Below are 13864 nucleotides of genomic sequence, written 5' to 3'. Positions count from 1 at the left end.
GTACCAGCGACCGAGGTGATAGTCTCGGGTGATAAGGCCGATAGTTTCGAAAGAAACTGTTTGGGGCTGCGTCGGTGGGAGCAACGAAATAATTTGGATATATCAACAAAGTTGAAATGGTAAATTGGCCACCTTAACGATTACAAAAGCTGACGTTTCGAGCGTTAGCCCTTCGTCGGAGCGAATAGAGGAATTGTGGGTTGTGTCTGCTTTTAAAGGCAGAAAATGGAGCTACGTTATTGGTGGGAACATGGCAACGAGAAAAACAAGAATAAATTAGTGGAATAAAAAGCGCTCGTTGATCCCTGTGGGATTTAGACTGCCGGTTTGAAAGATGAGCTTTTGTTCAAGAGTTTTACGGCTTTCCGTGCTACCTAAGTGTAATGAAAGACCGCAGATTGCGATATGTTGCTTAGAATGATCAGGTAAATTAAAATGTCTAGCGACTGGTTTCGATGTGTCCTTGTCATTCCTTTCCACGTCTCGAACGTGTTCTCGGAATCAGTCACCTAGTCTTCTGCCTGTTTCGCCGATGTATATCTTTTTGCAATAAGTGCAAGTTATGCAATAGATTACATTGGCGGAGGTGCACGTGAAGTGATCGGTGATCTTATTTGATCGTTTTGGTCCCGATATTTTATCAGTGTTGTGAATAAAAGGACGCGTTTTGCATCGTGCACGAGCGCATTTAAAAGTGCCTGGTTGGTCATTAGTCTGAAAAGAGCTTCTGACCAAAAAATTGCCTATGTTTTTGTCGCGTTTGAATGAAATGAGCGGAGGCTGCGAAAAGATAGTGCTTGTCTCTGGATCGTTTTGAAGTAATTTAAAGTTTTTAAGAATGATGGATTTAACTGAGTGGTTGTGAGGGTGAAACGTGAGAGTGAATGGAAAGCGGTCAGAATCTTCCTTATGCGACGTTTGTAGTGCTGAATGTCGATCAATGAGTTGGGCGCGGTGGTAACCCGCTTGAACGACAGAAACAGGGTAACCACGTTTATCGAAAAACTGGCACATTGCCTCTGATTTGTGGTGGAAATCAGAGTCATCACTACATAATCGACGAAGTCTTAGAAACTGAGAAAAAGGAATGGAATTCTTAACGTGAGATGGATGCGAAGACGAATATAACAAGTAATTATGCGAGTCTGTAGGTTTGTAATACACACTAGTGCATAAACCGTTACCTTCAATTGAAACTTTGGTGTCTAAAAAGGATAAAGAATTGTCAGAAATTTCCCAGGTATATTTCAGAGCCGATAAGGGCGGCTCAGTCGTTGTTTGGCGCACCGACCGCTACCAAAAAGAAGCTTTGCGGCAAGCGAGCAAGAGGCATAAATGCGCACTAATAGGTGTTAAGGATTAAGAAAACAGTTTTATTTCGATTCTTGTCACAGCTAATAATAGAAATGTTTCAAAAACTTAGGCATTTTGTGAACCACTTAAATGTCTTACAGCTGAGATGAATAATCGTGAAACAACTATCGTGAGATGAATAATAGTGAAACAACTATCGTGAGATGAATAATAGTGAAACAACTGTTTTAACAGAAAGAGACTGGCTTAGTTTTTCAATAAAGGTCTATGTTGTGTTCAACCTTGAGCTTTCGGATCAGGTCCTTGACACCGTTTTCAATAGCGAGTTGCACAGTGTAATAATGCCTTCCTTTTGCCCATACATCAGTTGCAACATCAATTACCAATCCGTCACAAGCCCAATGGCCTAATGTGATCAGCTCTTTCTCTGTTGTGAAGGAGAACACGCGACCCTTGTAAGTGACCTGAACAGAATAAAAAGCAAAAAACACATATTTTTACAAACGAAAACGAGTCGATAGCGTTCGTGCAGTCAATCCTCTTAGTCATAAATACTGCGACTGATCCTGTACTTTAACTTGATCTCGAGTCCTTTGCCACCTTCTCGTTTTTTGCTGTTTGTTTCTTCTGTTTGTTTTTTTCTTACTTCGATCTACATGCTCTAAGGAATGCTTTCTATTTCACACAGCTTTGAAAGTAAAGCCAAAAGATAAAACTGAAGTGGACGATCATAGTTTGTCACTAAGGGAGAACGTCTGAGGAATTTTAGGAGGAGAGAACGCATGATTTTCAGAGGAAACAGAGGCTGGGGGGGTGATTAGTCGAGGTTAACAGAGTAAAAGGGGGAGACTGTAGAAAATTGACTGCCAATTGTGGTGGAGGGGAGGGGGGGAAGTCATAAGAATATTTCAGAGCCTTCGGTAGATTTTTATCGTGACATTACCAAAATTCATCCTCCCCTCCCCCCTCGATAAATAATGAATGGTCCTAAATGAAACTGCAGCACAAGAATGTATTTGCATATTTCGTTCCATGCGAAGTAATAACTCGTAATAACTAAAGGAAAGTAGAAATGAAAGAAGGAAGAACGTCTAGAGTTCATGAAACCTATAAAAAAATTAGAAAATATGGTAACACGATTAAAATCAAAAGGACACAGAAAATGAAGTTTGTTTTTCGTCGTCCATGACGTGTGTCCGAAACGGAAACATATTCAGAATATGAATCAATCCACGAGGAATAACTAAAAGTAAATCGTGCGATTCAAATCAAGGTTTTCCAAAACCAAGCTGTCTTGTTTTAAGGGTGCTACCTCTGAATAACTACTTTCAGTATAATCCTATGGAAAAGTCAACTGATGAGGCAGAAACATTTTTACGCTCATAAAAATGAATTGAAACACTCGTATTTTTTCTAAAAGTTGATTATGGAAACCACAAGGGAGATCTATCATGCAACTATTAATCTGGTATTTTCTGTTGTCGTTTCCAGCTTTTCTATAATTTCGAGTGAAGGTATAACTCTTTTTTAAGGATGAACACAACTCATTATTATCCAATTGTGCTTCGTAGAGTACAAATAACGCGCGAGACGAGTACAAATATCAAGCGATATTTGTACTCCAGAAATATCCGCGAAATTCGCAACAATTTGGCGTGTTGAATAATAAATCTCTTATGAGACGTTTTGGTGTGTAGTATCGCTGAGTATTTTACGAGTTGTGCCGTATTTTGACGAGCCGTAGGGCGAGTCAAAATTACAAACAACGAGTAAAAATACTCAGCGATACTACACAATAAAACGTCTAATGAGATATATGTATTTGTTCTATACATTATACAGGTTCTAAAGTAAGACACCAACCTGTCCGGTTTCACCATATGCGTACTTGACATTTTTTAGCCAAATTACCAACGTGTCATAGTCATCAAAAACTTTCATCGTTTGTGGCTTGAAAAAATGATGAAAAAAATCCAATCGTTATTTAATAAGATCAGGTAGTTGTAAAAAAGATATTTTTGATTTATTTTGTATAATGTACCTTTTCCATGAATACAACTACAGTTTCCGTCTTGCCCCTCCAACTCACCGTCAACTGTACGTTAGATTAAACAGTTCTTCCGTAACTGCCAGATATCAATGATCTAAGAAAGGCTTATCCTCTAGAGCCCAGATCTCCTCTGATGACACAATAAAAGCGAGGGTCATATCCCAGTCTCCTTCGATTAAATTAAAAAAAAAAAAAAAAAGCGCACACCATAAAGGCCGGAAAGTGTGATTCGCTACAGTCATTCGCCGAGTATGAAGTAATTCAATACTATCGTTTTGCATTCTTATTTCGTTAAACCAGGTTAAAATTTATTCGATGATGGATTCCCCGTAAGAAAAAAAATTAGCTAGTCGTTTCATGCTGCGTTTGCGACGCACTACATACAGTTTGAGATTCATCATTTGTAATGTTCTATTTTCGCACTAATTAGTCGTATCGATTGCGTGTTAAGGTTTATTTCAATTGTACCACAGCTCTTGATAGCACAAGTGTTCTTTATATATACTTTTAACATCGCACACTTAAGCTTGCCTTCCCTTGAAATGGCATGTATGCCCATCTACAGATCCTTTGCCATTCACGAACAAGCTGGCCTCACAGAAACAGCTATCCCGGAGATGAACACCCTTGAAACTGGATGGAAAATATGTTTTTATTCCTTACCTATGACGTGAGACTAAAACTGAAACAAATCAGAATTCAAATCACGCCATAACAAATAACTGAAAGCATGATGTAGTGCAGATTTAGAGGATTGCATGATGTCTGCAGAAAAAGTATTCTTTTCTCATCCTGAATGTCACGGTGAAGGACACAGAAAAAAACTTCTTCTCAAGATTGAAAAAAATTTAATTCAGTATTGTACAAATGCGACACGCCGCTTCAGAGCTGGCGTATCACTTCACTCACTACCTATCGTTTAGCGTGTCATTTTAGCGTGTTCGTGTCTTCATCCTATTCCCGTGGCCTACTTTCCCATCGGAGGGTCACATAACACAACGTGACAAGTTATCTCTACGGAAGGAACGAAACTAGCCCATCACGTGGTGTGAACGCCTGGTTTCAAAACGTTGCTTGACAATCAAATCTTACAAATCTGGTCCATTCAAGCGGATTAGTAAAAATTTATGACCGCCTCTGGTCATAATTCCTTTGCATTCTCCATCATTCCCTGACTAGCTGTCTTTATTAGACACCGGTTAGAAGGTCTCAAGAGAGTAATGGCTCTTACGGTTAACGGTTAATAAGCTTTTGGCCATCTTACGACTAACCATTAATTCAGTCTTTCTGTTGCAAATAACATAATTTTTTACAGCCAATGTTTCTTCGACCAGTGGTTAAAACTTGTCAGTTCTTACGTCAAATGGTTCAATTTTTTTGCCGTTTTATGACTTATGGTTCACCTCATTGAAAGTACGAGACCCTCTTCGATCATAATTGAAAAAGTTAAAAGTTTTGGTACAGCAAGAGAAGTAATATCGAACAATAAACGAATCTAGTATGTTACAGTCCATTGAGAAATTGGACCGCTCTACTTTGTTATTATCCCATGAGATGCAAGTTTGTCAATGAGTTCCTTGACAGCATGTTCAATCGCTCCATGTTTGCTCTGATAATGCTTTGCCTTAACACTGATGCCGCTCTGGATATCCCACGCTATCCCATCATACACCCACTTAAGCTTGTGCACTCTGCCTTCAGCCTTGTATTTTATCAATCTGTCCCTAAAATTTAGCTACGAAAGAAAATGGAAATGACAAAAGTAAGGAAAAGATCATCATTTGCAAAAGACAATTTTCGGTCATACAGAAGAAGGGAAAAATTTGGGTTGCCTTTAACAGAGGGGAGGGGGGGGACAGTACTAAATCTTCCTCTACTCTCGAATTTTTAGCATAATCATAGTGGAAAAGGGGGCAGCGTGGCGGAGAGGGAATCAACGGAGCAATGTAAAATTCCGCAACAAAAGGGAACACAACTAATCATCTTCCCCCCTCCCCCCTCCGTCAAATACACATACGTATCTACTTGTTCAATTATCTCAGACTCACGCTGGAAACAAAGTGGTTTACTCGTGACCAAAAAACGCAAAGGATACGGTTGACTCGAGAAGGAGTATGTGCCTGGCTCGTTAAATGAGCCCCCCCCCCCCCTCCCTGGCCCCCAACACAAAGTGTCAAAACACTCCGCTGGCGGCTATTGACAGGTTTAGGTTTAATTGCATGAAGAGTAGCTAAAGTGGAAAGACATTTCTAACCGGTAATAGTATTCTAATAATACGTTAGCAGATGTAGGGCTTCCTGCTGTTGAATTACAAATAACAAAGGATCGCAAGCAGTTAAGGAATCTCTTTCTCTGCAAGCTTAATCAAAACAACACTGTAAGCTCTCGAAAGTGAAAGTTAATTTCCCTCCGTGTTACTGAGAAGTGGGCCGTGAATTCAAAAATGAAGAGTTTAACCTCAGTGATGATGCTAAGTAGCATGACAAATTTGTCCAATTTAGCTTTATAAACCATCACCACATCGATGTATTCAGACGTATATTTTACGTATTCACTGACCAATGTAGGTTTGTAGTGCTTGTCATAGTTTTCTCTAGTGATATCAAACGCGAAAAGTGACAAATCACCAACCTCTCCAGATTCGCCAGTTAGGAGCAGAAGAGCAGAGTACAAAGTTGCCAACTCTTGAATAACTTTCATGTCTTTCAGGATTTTAGTGTCAAAAAAAGGTTCACCTGTTCGGAACGATTGCAGCATAATCAGTTGACCATGTGATGCATGGGCATTGAATTGAAGCAAAAGCTGTTGACGGAAATACGATCGATGTGCAGCGGTAAAAGTATAACTATCGTCCCTGTATTTATTATATTTCTGTGATCACCGTTTGCTTTCAGTGTCAGGCCAGGCGAGGCTTCTAACGTTTGACAGAAATAACATTTAAACTGTAAAACTTACCTTGAAATAAGGACACCAGGTCTGAATCTTCGCATCGAGTTTGATCCGAAATGATACCGGAAGTAGTTCCGGTCTCCCTCATTCGACCACGCTTGATATCTTCGTACCCAGACTTCCGGTCAAGTTCGAAAGGCTCAACCATCAGGTAATCTTAATCTAGGGATGGTTATTATTAAAATGAAAAGAATTAACGATCATGATCACATCATGTGATGGTTCTTTTCGGAGTCCTTTACAGGTGCTTGAATAAATAAATAAATAAATAAATAAATAGATAATCAGTTTATTTAACCCTTTGGTAGTGTTAAACACTAAATTACAAGGGAGACAATAAAATTCACTCAATTCTGCACAGAACACAATGCACTTGGCATAACAAGACAAAAACAATTAAGCCTTACTGTAACTGTGAGTAACGAACTTACTAAGGCCGTCTGTTCTGACGAAGCGGAATTGAGAACAGGAAAAACCGGACCTCAACCCGTACCCATGAGCGACATTCGTAGGCTGTGGCAGCAGGTGTACAAGGAAGCCGGAATCATTAATGTTAGATATAAAACGCCTGCAAGCCTCATTACGGCGCGCCAACAGAGTAGGCAAGCCACAGCTCACGAGTGCAGACTCATAAGAGCAATCTTGAAATATAATTCTCAGTGCAGACATCTGAACGCTTTCCACCAACTGAACCAGACCGGCGGGTAACGCGGCCCACACCGGAGATGCAAATTCTAAAATGGGCCGTACCAGGCTACAATAAACCTGAATAAGATCTGTGGGTGGGAGGTCTGATTTCCTTAAGGCTCGTAACGCATAGAGCCGCTTGCATGCTTTCTTCACAACATAGTCGCAGTGAATAGACCATGACGAGTTGTGTGACAGATGGGCACTGAGACACTGCCTGACATCTGTAAGGGGGGGTTGATCCGAGGGCTTGTACTGTAAGAAATCTATGCGTAGTTCTTTACATTTGGATGGGTTTAGCTTCCTACCATGACTACTGGCATATAAACAAATATCCCTCGCTACAAAGGGCAACATGCTGGTTGAAAATCTAGGAATAATCTCCAAGACTGACATATCATCTACATACTTTACTCTAGTTTTCCAGTCCTTCACTAGATTATTGACGAGGACTTCGAACAACAGAGGGGCTAGTCTTGTCCCCTGAGGAATACCGCCCCTTGGAATAACACTGTTGGAGAGAAGAGCACAACCAATTTTGACTTGTTGCAACCTACCCGTCAAAAAAGCCCCAATCCATCTAATTAAGGCCTCGTGTACCCCTAAACCACGTAGCTCAGATACCAAAACAAAATGATCCACCAGGTCAAAACCTTTACTAGAATCAGTAAACAAAATACGTGCATAGCAATGGCCGTTGTCAAGCGCTTCCAGGATACAATGTAGCAGTAAACGAGCGCATGCGTGGTTGATCTGCCTGGAAGAGCAAACTGTTTTAGATCAATTTTATCGAAGACCTGATTAAAAAGGGGGGCTAACGTGAAACCCTCAATTATTTTAGCTATTTGAGAAGTTAAGGTAACTGGCCTTAAATCGTTCTTAATACAGTTTAGGTGGTGAACATTTCGGGAGGGGTGCGACTAACGACTCCTTGAACTGATAAGAGATGAATCCTTGCCTTAACGAGGCATTATAAATGACAGTAACCGCCGGAGTGAGTTCAAAAGCAAATTCCTTCCAGATCTTGTTAGGAACCGTTGAGGGCCCAGGCGATTTATTATTCTTGACTTGGCGCAGGGCTTTATAGCAGCTAAAGACATCAACAAGGAACTCCCTTGGGACATCAAGGTTATGATCGAGGTCAACACATGTGATGTCTAAGGGAGTGAAATGTGATGTAAGGGCAGACAAAAAGGAGTTGAACTTGTCTGCTAAAGCAGCTGGAGTGGGAGTATCCTCGTCGAGCAGCTGGGTTACCCAATCTGTTTGAGCTATTTGACCAGTAAGGCCTTTTATCTCACGCCACCACCGACTGATGTTACTTTCTTTAAGGGAGGCCACCTTACTATGATAGAGCTTTTGTTTACATTCCATGCATGCCCTCTGCACTTTATTACGCAACTTTTTTGTAGTGCTGCGACTCTTTACCATAGACAACAAGAGCTTTTTGGCGTTTAATGATCAGAGATCTCAGCTTGTGTGTAATCAAAAGTTTATCTGAGGAGCAGCATTTAGTACGCTGCACGGGAAGATAGTAGTTGACTACCTCAACCAAGGTAGAATTAAACAAATCATATTTTTCCTGGCATGTGTAAGACCCAAAACATCGGACCAGTCGTATTGTGTAATCCAACGACCAATCACGGATCCTACTAGGCCTGAGATCCCTTTTAGATATAATATTCACAGAAGGGGTTTGATTTGGTGGAGTAGTCCTGGGCCCGATCAACACAGTAAAATGGTCACTTGTGCCAAGTTTGGGCAACTGGAGAGGTGGAGCGAACAAATTGGGTCTGTTCGACAGACACCATTCCAGAGTCCCAGTATCCCTGGTTAAGATCTTAATCAATTGTGATAGGCCAGCAGAATTCTTGGTTTGTCGTTCTGTAATTCCTGTGCTTGTAGGGTTGAAGTCCCCCGTATACTACAGGTAGCCCATCAGGATGCTGTGACAGGAACGAATCAGCGTTGTTCCGATTTAGACCTAGTAAACCTAAGTTCTCAGCAGCTCCATTACTGGGAGGATGGTAGACAACGCCCAGTAAAATGCAGGAAATAGCTCTTGGGAGACGAAATGGTCGTATTTCTAGCCACAGCGAATCAAATTCTGATGATTCATATGAAGGGATCCTCTTGCAAGGTATCTGTGAGTTAACATAAACACAGACACCACCCCAACCATCCGCTCTGTCACGTCCCTAAGAACAATACCCACTGAGTACTTGGTTGAGTTTAGTTTGAAAGCTTTTGGTATAAACACCAACAAACAATGAACCTCCGGACACAGTTTGTTTTCGAAAGACACAATGTCCTCAGGCCACCATTGATGTTGGAAGAATAGTTTCCCATCAACAAGCTGCTTACATCATCGTTTCGAAGCTGTTTATCTATTTTTTTTTTCTACGCTTAAATTTTACTGATGATAAGAACAAATATAAAGAAAAAACGATCTTATCTGGCCGCGGTTTGGGAAAAATTACTCTCCACTATATTGCTAAAACATTTTATAGTTTAAACTCAGGTTCGATACAATACAATACAACTTATTTATATGGCGTTCGGTTGTTTAATAAAAAAATACATCTCATTATCACGAGCGCGATACAAGAACAAAGGTACCATAAAGTCCGTAGGAGGATTCGAAACTTAGACCTTCGGATTTCGCGGTCAACCATTGAGGAATATAACAGTCTTATACGAGATCAAGCGTTTTGCATCCTGCAAGGATCAGTAGCATCGAAAACTTCATTTGTGTGAACAAATAAGGGCAATAATAAAGTTTTTAGTATCTTAGGTCTGACCGAAAATATCAGAGTTCAACGAGCAAATCTGTAAGCCACAGTGATTTCTCAGGTACAGAAAGTTTTTCACCTAAAAACAAGAACATTATGTTTCGTTAAATCAGTAACCCACAAGTCACCATTCCTGCAAACAGTCACTGCCCAGGGTCTCTGGATTTCTTGATCAAATGAGGCAAGAAACTTCCCATTCAGCGTAAACATATGTAGCTTATTACTGCCACAGACGATCAAGTTATCAAACGCATCCACGGCAAGACCCGAGGGGTATGGCATTTCTTCTTGACTGCCAATATAATAGAGTGGGATACCCTCCTTGTTGAAAACGGTGACGCAATTAGCCATCATATACGACACAAAATAAGTTTCTTGATGATAAACAACACAGCTGGGGGAAGCGTCGCAATCCGGGGCACTGAAGGACTGTAGAAGTTCTGCACCATCCGGGGACAGGACCTTGATTTTATGGTCAGCTGAGTCACACACGATCACATGACTGTCACCGTCAGTTTTGATAAAGATACTGCGTGGATCAATCACGTGCTCACTGAACTGTTCGATAAACTGACCGCCACTGGTAAGGACAGACATCTTTCTTGAGTTTTTATCGCCGTGAATCAGGATCATGTCACTGTTCCTTAAAAATGCTACTGACCATGGCCGTCCCATCTTGACAGCTGTGCCAGTTTGTGATCCCGCCATTCCCCCTATTGTCCTAAGATATTTACAGTCGGCATCAAACAAATGAACGCGCCTATTACGAAAATCTGCTACAGCAATGTCTCCCGTGTTATCGTTCTTCGCAATGTTCCAGGGGAAGTCAAATTCTCCTTCTCCTTGTCCACGTGATCCAAGGGACGTCACCACTCGGTACTTATGTGGCTTCACGTTCACTTTCCAAGGACTACCAGTCAGCGGCCACCCATTCACCACGATTCTGACGTCATGTTGTCCAACACTTTTCGGTATGTAATGCGCTATGTACATTCCATCTTTGCAATCTTTCACATGTGCTTCCTCTTCTCCATCTAGTGACCTGATGGTCACGGTCACTTCTTCTTGTTCGCTATAAAATTGTTTTCCTTCTAAGTCTCGTGTCGTGACTTTAAAGTTAGTTTCGAAGCCCTGTTCAGCCTCTTTCAAACCTTTTCCTTCGGCTTCTGAACGTGAATGATCGTGTGCAACAACTTCACCCAGCGGCAGCTGAAACAGTTGTCTTAGAGCCGATACATTTTCTTTGTTTACAACGTAATTAACATCTTCTGGTTTGTAGAGTTCCAGTTTCTGACACTGATCCAAAAGCTCTTTACAGGGGAGGAAGATAGAATGCTCCTCTTCGAGGATTTCTAGAGCGACGTTTCTTTGGAAAATATCCTCGCCACGTTCGACCGATCTTTTCAGTTCTCTGGCATACATTTGAAATTTTTCTAATTGTGCCACATGATCTTCTTCCTGTGACTCATCAATATGGGTCAATTTTTCCGTCATCATCTTTTCCTGATCTCTTAGCACTTGGACGAGTTCTTCAACAGTTTCGTTCACTTTATTTACTGCGGCGGCGATTCTTGTTTTACTCTTCTTCCTCAGCTCGCTTTGCTTGTTGACTTTACTCTCGATGGCAATGATTTCTGCTTTAGCATCGTACAAGATCTTTGCCATTGGCGCCTTTCGCTCATCAACAGCTTCTTGTATTTTAACCTTTGTGTGCCTTTTATGACGTATTTGTTGACAATTCTGACAGATGCAAACCTTACATTTCAAGCAATAATGCTCAACTTCTTCGGTCTCGTGGTACTTGCACATTGTACGTCTTCTCAAAACTTTTTCTGATGTAGAGGTTTCACCTTAAAAATAATAGCGACAAAATAGGATGTTTGAACCAATCGATTTGACGTGCTTCAAGAGAATAATTCTTTACAGATTTCCAGAAGTTTTTTGCTTGTAAGTAACAGTTCGTAAAATTATACAAAAATTTTTTTCGTTAAGAGATTTTTTGCTCTGATGTTCAAAATCGACTGTTTTGATTCATATTCATAGCCTGCGTTCGTTTTTTAAAGCCGTCATAAGGCTGTTGCGGCTTGGACGCTTGACGTTTGAAATCGCCCACAAAAGAGCCAGCTATGCAGGCTTATGCGCAACAATAACTCTTTGTGTCAATGTGTTTCATTCATTTATCATAACTGGCGAGCAGGCCATTATATTTGGCGCTTCGGCAAGAGTGGGCGTTCGCCCGCAGGGAAATATGAAAACTTCAGCAACGCGAGCCCGCGAGATCTGCGAGGGGTCTAGTGCCAGACCATAGGTAAACCTCCCCCCGACTCGTCTCCAATTTTCCCGAGGGTGGACTGGGAGAGACGAGTGTGCTGAAAAGCTATGAATAAGGGCATGCCTAGACGCTATACTACTCTTGCGTCTGCTCAAAACATACCTTGATCAGTTGGTTTTTTTGAAGCTGTCAGGACATCAAGCCTTTTCTTTATTTCGTCCAACTGATCTTTAATGCTGTTCTCGTCCTTTTTCCATTGACTCAGTAGTTCCATGTAGTGATCTTCAACTTCAGGGTCCATGCATTCGTTTCTAAGATCGTCAATTGCAGCTTCATAAGCAACACCACCCAGTCTGACCAGAGTAACCCGGATGTCACGCCAGTAGTCATTAAACTTGATGTCATCAACAGAGGCTTTCTCGGCGTGACCGTACACGGTGTTCCTAAAATACTTCACTCGGGCAATGTCCGCTTCCCTGCTGAGGTCTGTTACGGTGGGTAAAGCATCCCAGCCAGTCAGCGGAGCAGTTAAGCCGCACAGGTTTCGCAACAGAACCACTAAGAGAGTTGTGTCAAACTCGCGCGAGGACACTGAACTGGGGATGGTAGGGAAAAGTTTTCCCCATTGTATTGGATTGATAATTTTCTTTGCTCTAAGAGACTTCAGAGTGGGTTTGTTTGCCGCCAAAATCGTGTGCAGATTTGCTGGTGGATAGATGGAATCGAATGTTTCTCTGAGGGCCTGGCTTCCAAGACCAACCAGCAGACGGCACAACCTGGCATAGTTTGTTGTCTCTTTTGTGGATGAAGCAGTCGGTGCAGCACTGGCCATAAGTAGTTTCTGTATCAATATCAATGACATGCTAGTTAACTTCACCAGAGTAAATATTGTACTTACTCGAAAAATTTGTAATTTGTAATCAAAAAACCAAAGAATTTGTGACACACTTTGATGATTACGCAAAAAATGCCGCGGTTGCGTGATGAGCAAGAATGAAAATCTTAGTCGAGAAGCTATATTCTTTCCACGAGATATTACTCTCTATCTCTACAAGGAATTAAATTGTGAATGTTGGAAGCTATCAATACTCTGAACAACCATTATACGAAATTTGCATCCACAATTTACTAAACAGGAAATAATGGATGACTGAAATTTACTAACTCTTAGATAACTATGTCTCAAGCAATATTTCACATTTATCACGCAAATACTGCCGTACCAATGAACTATACTCTCAACGAAAAATTCATTTGAGTTGAGCCAAAAAAATTGCAGTTGATCGAAAGGTTGAAAACCCTTCTAACCGCGTCAAAATTCCATAAAATATTTAAACTGATCTGCCAAACATTGATGCTCTGATGAGAAGATTGCGTCCTCTAAGACTTGGAAATTGTTGTCACTTATGTTCTCCATTGGCAATAGTTAAAGACAATCAAGAAAATCCAAACATGAATTATTTAACAAAGCTGCCAAAAGTTGTAATCAATATTGCTAGCAGTAAGAGGAAAATCAGGTAGGATCGCAACGTCCGGTTGATTCTAACAGTAAACCCATAATCGATATCTCTGCCACAAGAGAAAGGTCGATAACTATCACTGATGGAACATAGAGCAATAAAAGATACATACCTGTAATCTCAAAGATATAATGATTGAAAGAAATAATATTATAAGATGAGGGTAAAGCGCAAACAGGAAGTTATACGATAATTGTGTTATTTTTCACGTGATCACTCCTGGGCCAAATCCAATTACGTCTATTTTTAATATAGCCGTCATGGTTGTGCAGGTGATTTA

General features: G+C 40.9%; 2 protein-coding genes across 3 annotated transcripts; both read right to left on the bottom strand.

Annotated features, from left to right (window-relative positions):
• Positions 1-1352: 1352 nt before the first annotated feature.
• On the bottom strand, positions 1353-6447 carry LOC111319680 (uncharacterized). Of its 2 annotated transcripts, XR_015988912.1 has the most exons (5): positions 6320-6447; positions 5996-6099; positions 3356-5099; positions 3178-3264; positions 1353-1778 (listed from the first exon to the last, which is right to left on the bottom strand). XR_015988912.1 is itself a non-coding variant. In XM_022922423.2 (3 exons), the coding sequence occupies exons 1-3, from the start codon at positions 3362-3364 to the stop codon at positions 1569-1571; spliced, it is 306 nt and encodes a 101-aa protein (XP_022778158.1). In that variant the 5' UTR covers positions 3365-4899; the 3' UTR covers positions 1353-1568. The 2 variants fall into 2 exon arrangements, 1 of the variants encoding a protein (XP_022778158.1); XM_022922423.2 differs by lacking the exons at positions 5996-6099; positions 6320-6447 and having other exon boundaries at positions 3356-4899.
• A 3040-nt stretch (positions 6448-9487) lies between these two features.
• LOC111347259 (uncharacterized) lies at positions 9488-13816 on the bottom strand. Its single transcript, XM_022954527.2, has 3 exons — positions 13697-13816; positions 12227-12905; positions 9488-11642 (listed from the first exon to the last, which is right to left on the bottom strand). Exons 2-3 carry the CDS (start codon positions 12894-12896, stop codon positions 9868-9870), a joined length of 2445 nt encoding a protein of 814 aa, XP_022810262.2. The 5' UTR covers positions 12897-12905; positions 13697-13816; the 3' UTR covers positions 9488-9867.
• Positions 13817-13864: the final 48 nt, after the last annotated feature.

The sequence above is a fragment of the Stylophora pistillata genome, chromosome 6, assembly GCF_964205215.1.
Source record: "Stylophora pistillata chromosome 6, jaStyPist1.2, whole genome shotgun sequence".
Classification (NCBI taxonomy): Eukaryota; Metazoa; Cnidaria; class Anthozoa; order Scleractinia; family Pocilloporidae; genus Stylophora; species Stylophora pistillata.
This window is presented reverse-complemented; position numbering and strand designations above follow the sequence as displayed.

Excerpts from the sequence above, each read along its gene's own strand:
- LOC111319680 (XM_022922423.2), bottom strand. Across the intron at positions 1,779-3,177 it reads CATATGGTGAAACCGGACAG|GTCACTTACAAGGGTCGCGT; the intron begins GTTGGTGTCTTA and ends TATTCTGTTCAG.
- LOC111347259 (XM_022954527.2), bottom strand. The coding sequence starts at position 12,896 with ATGGCCAGTGCTGCACCGACTGCTTCATCCACAAAAGAGACAACAAAC. Across the intron at positions 11,643-12,226 it reads AAAAAAACCAACTGATCAAG|GTGAAACCTCTACATCAGAA; the intron begins GTATGTTTTGAG and ends ATTATTTTTAAG.